At 33.1% G+C, this 6,182-nt stretch overlaps 1 protein-coding gene across 1 annotated transcript; it reads left to right on the forward strand.

Moving 5' to 3' along the window:
* The first annotated feature begins 2,833 nt into the window (after nucleotides 1–2,833).
* Nucleotides 2,834–3,772, forward strand: LOC114098430 (olfactory receptor 52E4-like). The gene has a single exon (XM_027942673.2). It carries the CDS (start codon nucleotides 2,834–2,836, stop codon nucleotides 3,770–3,772), a length of 939 nt encoding a protein of 312 aa, XP_027798474.2.
* The last annotated feature ends 2,410 nt before the right edge of the window (nucleotides 3,773–6,182 follow it).

Here is a 6,182-nt window from a genome sequence, read left to right on the forward strand (position 1 = left end):
ACACATATAAAGGAATAAAAGGTAAATACAATTCGAAACCGAAGTCATTATAGAATGTTTAATATTCCTAGGGTATTTATTAAATATTCTTTTAATGTGAATATAAATATAAATATGTTAATTTTTTAATTTTTTTCTTTATGAAGTATAATAAATTAATATTCTATTCAAATATAATATTGTCTCTAAAATAAGCTCTAAAATTAAATATTTGATTAAAGCAAATGATAGTTTTTAAGTGATAATACTCTATAAAGTATAATGATAACACTTATTTTAAGCATATTAACATTTATACCAATTTATTATAAAGTATTGGAAACAAATAAAAAGGAAACAGAGAAAGATAATATTCTCATCATCCAATTTCTACAACCATAATCATTCTGTTATTTTTCTCCAAGCTTGAATTTGATTTTTAAGATAAAATATATTTATGCTTAAATGTACAAAACTTACCTATACATTTTTGACAAATGTGTGTGTGTGTGTGTGTGTATTCCACCATAAAGATGGAATTTTTTTTCATTACCTTAAAATAACTGTTTATGTTCCTTCCCAGTTCATAACTGACTCTTCCCAGCTCTTGGCAATAATTCACCTGATAATTTGAATCCATGATTTCATGCTCTGGAACTCCATATAAATAGAATAATATAGTAAGTATTGTTTTGTTATTAGTGAATATCATTAACTCAGCATAATTATTTTTGATTCATTAATCCTTTTGCATTATAAATAATCCATTTTTAACACTGAAAAGCATCCTTTATGTAAACATTCTGTGGTACTGGTGATTGAACCACTTAACCACTGAGCCACATCCCCAGCCCTTTTTAAAATTTTACTTCGTGCCAGATTTTTACTCTAAGCTTCTTAGGGTCTCACTAAATGGCTGAGGCTGACTTTGAACTCCCAATCCTCCTGCTCCAGCCTCCCCAGTCCCTGGGATTACAGGCGTGCAACACTGGGGTTGGCCTAAATTTGGCACCTTTTAAGTAACACTTTGAGGAGAACCCTTTGTTCCATAGCCTTGCCAAAATTTGGTGATTTAAGGCTTTTTAATTTTATTCAGTCCAGTGGGTGTGCAGTACTATATCTTTATACTTTCAACATACAATTTCTGGTGATTTTGAGAATTTTAATGTTATTGTGTATTTTACTTTTCCCTTATTTTTTCTTATTTTTAACTGTAAGTATATTTATATGTTCTTAACACAAATTCTTTTTCAAAAATAGGGATTATAGCTATTTCCTTCCAATCTGTGCCTTCTAAAATTCATTTTCTTAATAGTATATTTTAATATTTGACAACATGCAATGGGTTATTTTTTATGGTTATCATGTGTTGTGTCATAAAAAACCATTACTGGAGGGCAAAGATATTCTTCCTTGTTGATTATAAAGATTCTAGAGCTTTAAATTAAAAATGCTTGACTTATCTCAGAAATATAATTAATAAATATATTATGGGTATTGTAATGTTATAATTAGAGATTTTTTAAACTAAATATATTCAGTTTTACTAGCATCATTTCTAGAAAAATAACTCTCTTATCTTCATTGAATTGCAACATTGGTCTCTTTATAAATATGAAGTTGTTCATATAAAATGTGTCTATGTCTGCTCTATTCTGTTCTTTTTACCTATTCTTCCATTACTGTTAAAATGTCATTCTTCCTTACTATATTAGTTTTATAATAGGTTTGTAATTGTTTAACATATGTGTCACTATTTTGTTATTATTTTTCTAATGAATTTAGGGTATATCTGTCATTATATCAAAATATATCTAATTTTTTGGTTATTGGCTGAAACTATTTTAAATTTATTGACCAATCTGAGAAGAACTAACATCTTAAAATGTTTCATTATTGAAAATAATGAATGTATACTTACTTGTGCACATATATACATATTGTGACTTCTTAATTTCTTTACCATGTTTTATCATTTTAAGTGCTTATCACTAAGTACTTCTTTTGTTATTACATCAGAATTGGTATTCTGAATGTTACAAAATTTTGATTTCAATGTTTTTCTATATAGAAAACTATTGGTTCTTATACTAAAGTAATTATATTCTAAATTTTTACCTTAATATTTATATTATTTATGAATGAGAAACTTTATTCTTTTCATTTCAGTTTTGATTCCTACTTATTTCTTACTTCTTTTCTTTTTTTCCAGTGAGATATCAGATAGATTTGCCTATGTTCTTGATGTTTTTTTCCATTATATAGGAAAAGCCTTTTGGTGTCTCATCATCCAGTGTATTGGCTGAATTTGTGTTCATCAAACATCTTTCCTAAGTTTGCTAGAAGTTTTCTTTTTTTAATATTATGCATGTATGCTAAATTTAAATGTTTCTCCTACCTCCGATAAAATTATCATGTTTTTGCATTATTAATTTGTATGGTAAATCACGAATTTTTTAATCCATTAAAATAGCAAAACACTAATATTTGACTCATAACCATAGGAGTCTCATTAAGAGACTGATGTTGGTAACATAAAAAGAGAGAGAAACACACCTATGGAGCTTATATAGTTAAGCATTGCATAAAAAAATGAGTAAAGATCACTGTGAAACACATTACCACCAGAAAAGACAGCTTCTAACCTCAACAATCCTCAGGCGATATTAAATGGGACAGTTAATAATTTGAGTATCTCTGATAGTAATGGTCCAGTAATTCCCTTGGGCTGTTCTCTTAGAGTTTGATTGACTTGCTATTTAACATAGTGATATTTGACCAACGTGTATTCTCTTATGTCTCCACAGAAGTACTGAAGAAGACAGCGGAAGACCTTCCCAGAATCCTCAGCAGGATGTCCTCTGTCAATGGCACTGACTCATATCCCTCTGCCTTCCTCCTCCTGGGAGTTCCGGGTCTAGAAGCTTTCCATATCTGGATTGCCTTCCCTTTCTTTGCTGTTTACCTGATAGCACTTATGGGGAATTTCACAATCCTGTATGTGATCAAGAATGAGCAGAGTCTTCATCAACCCATGTTCTATTTTCTTGCTCTTCTGTCTTTAATTGATCTAGGCCTCTCCACTTCTACCATCCCCAAAATGCTGGGCATCTTCTGGTTCAACCTCAAGGAGATAAGCTTTGAAGGCTGCCTCATGCAGATGTTCTTTATCCACACCTACACTGGTATGGAATCTGTTGTACTCTTGGCCATGGCAATTGACCGCTTTGTTGCCATATGCTACCCATTGAGATATACCACAATCCTCACCAATAGAATGGTGGCTATCATGGCCTCTGTGGTAGTGGGGAGGCCAGTCGTACTTGTCATCCCCTTCTGCCCTCTTCTCAAGCGACTTCCCTTTTGTGGACACTACATCATCCCTCATACATACTGTGAGCACATGGGAATTGCTCGCGTTGCCTGTGCCAGCATAAGGGTCAACATCATCTACGGTTTGTTCACCATTGCTACGCTGATCTTAGACTTGATCCTTATCGCCCTCTCTTATGTTCGGATCCTACAAGCTGTTTTCCGCCTTCCTTCCAGGGATGCCAGACTCAAAGCACTTAGCACGTGTGGCTCACACGTCTGTGTCATCTTAGCCTTTTATACACCCGCGTTTTTCTCCTTCATGACTCACCGTTTTGGTAGAAACATCCCTCGCTACATTCACATCCTCCTGGCCAATCTGTATGTAGTTGTTCCTCCTTGTTTAAATCCAGTCATTTATGGAGTCAGGACAAAACAAATTAGAGAACGAGTTGTGAGACTATTTGTAAAGAAAGAGTAACTCAAGTGTCCTCAGAAGTTCATAAATTCTCTCAGGTTCCTCTTTTCTTTCAGGCACATTTCTTAGAGTGCTGCAAATTGACATTAGGTAAAGAGCCACTCAAACTTTACTCCATGGATTTTTAGCGTGTAAACACATGCTCAGTGGTTCCCTTACATAATTTCTATTTTTTATTTCAATAATTCATATATTGTTTATTTCTCAATGAGTTTGAGTGAAGATGGAGGATATGAGGTACAAATAAGAGATGTAACAAGATTCCTGAATGTGTGGGACAATTATGTTTCTCCCTCATTAGTAAAATTTCTATATTGGTTTTACTAAAGGAAGATTTTGAGAGCATAAAATTCTTCAGGCTTTGACCCATAAATCAATATTTTCTAACTCTTCCTTTGACCTACTTATCTGTTAGTATTACAATATTTTAGGTTGCATATCTTAATTTCACATTTGTTTGACATCTGCATGTTGTTTATCCTTTATTTCTGTCTCTGAAAGAGTCAAATTCATTTTCTGTTGCCAACTCTACAATGATACCAAAACCAGAAGAAGACATCATGCAAAAGTAAAATCAATAGTCAGATTTTTTCATAAACAGCTATAAAAGTGATTAAGAAGATTCATGAAAAAATGAATTAATAATTATATAGTACAATCATATACCATGACCCAAGTAGCATTTATCTCACAAATGTAAGGGCAACTCTTACATCTGAGAATCATTCAATGTATTTTACCATATTATTAGAGTAAAAATATCACATTATTAAATGTAGGGAAAACATTGAACATAACCCATTGTTAATCTTTCATAAAATTTCTGAAAACTAAGAGCAGAGGGGGAAACTACCTCAGATAGAGGAAGGACATATATCAAAATACAATATCTTTCTTCACATTTACCACATTTTCAAAGTTTTGTAACCCACATCAGAATTTAATTTCAGAATACATTTATTACTAAATGAATCTCCAGTGGCTTTAGTCCTTTCCTGTTGTATTCCCAAATTCTTCACAGAGATTAACTTTCACATAACGACCTTATCCATATCTTTCTCCAAATCCAAGACAATTATTTCCAATGCAGATTGAAGCCATTTCCAATATTTCATAACATCTGGCTAAGGAAAAGTATGTGTTATATGGGCATATATGTAGTGATAAAATTTCAACAGTTTTGGAACTATATAGCTTGACAAAACTTCTCTGGTATAAAAGACATTATATCTTCTACAATCTGGTTCTGATATTCTTTTGTGTCTCTTTAGAGATTTCTTCCCACATATTATAAGACAAAAAACTGAGCTATTCATTATGAGCGGGTACCAGAAGTAGCCATGCGTTCTGGCATGAAGTCTTGTCACTTTCATTTTCCATAGACCTCTGGCAGAAGTACCAAACTTACTTGTTTTTGTTGATTTATCCCTCATTGCCCTATATTTTTTACTGCTACTTTCCCTCAATGCCTGTTTTTAGTGAGGACTCATTTCACTCCTATTAGTAAAAATGAAGAGAAGTAATTTATTTTATGATATATCCTTGTGTTGAAAAGAAGTTTTCAAATTAGAGTGAGAATAAACCATCATGCACATGTGTGTGTGTGTGTGTGTGTGTGAGAGAGAGAGAGAGAGAGAGAGAGAGAGAGAGAGAGAGAAAGAGAGAGAGAGAGAGAGAAATGGAACTGAGAGCTTCAAGTGCCTGATCCCTAATGCAGGGTCTGCCATACAAGGGAGAATGCCTAAATGAAAGATCCTTTCAGAATGTAGGTCTGTCAACAGAGAGAAAATTTAACAGTTTAACATGTTGAAGTATCCTCCTGTGCATGAACTTCACTGTTGAGCCTGGTGGCTTCATTCAGTTTATAATTCCCTCATCATGTAACAGAGGTTCCACTTGAAGTGACTGACATCACCCACACTCAAGTAATGGCTGTGGTCAAAGTCATGCACAATTTTGTATGTAGATACAGAATTTTGGAGATCATTAAGTATCCTTAAGTGTAATATATGCATGTCTCATAAATAGAAAGAAGATCAATGTCCCAAATCGATAAACGGAAATAAGAAGGGAATTCTGATACATTCTTTAACCCGAGGAAATGTCCTCATGACCTTTTGCTTCAATGATTGCGATCACTTTTAATTCAATTTTCTTTCTACATTTTCCTCTTAGAATTCATCCACCAAACAACCTTCAGAATGACTTTCCAAAATGCAATTGCAAATCTGACTATGTTGATCCTCTGTTAATAGTCAACAATCCTTCAAAGGCTATCTCTTGTATAAAGAATACTGTTGCAACTTTGTGTGTGTGCTTCTCTTACAGGCCTTGCCATATGACAGAGGGCAGTGGCAATATTTACTCTTCATTTATGTTTCCAGAAATCTCTCTTATATTCACTTGATCTCAG

The sequence above is a fragment of the Marmota flaviventris genome, chromosome 9, assembly GCF_047511675.1.
Source record: "Marmota flaviventris isolate mMarFla1 chromosome 9, mMarFla1.hap1, whole genome shotgun sequence".
Lineage (NCBI taxonomy): Eukaryota > Metazoa > Chordata > Mammalia > Rodentia > Sciuridae > Marmota > Marmota flaviventris.

Excerpts from the sequence above, each read along its gene's own strand:
- LOC114098430 (XM_027942673.2), top strand. The coding sequence starts at position 2,834 with ATGTCCTCTGTCAATGGCACTGACTCATATCCCTCTGCCTTCCTCCTC.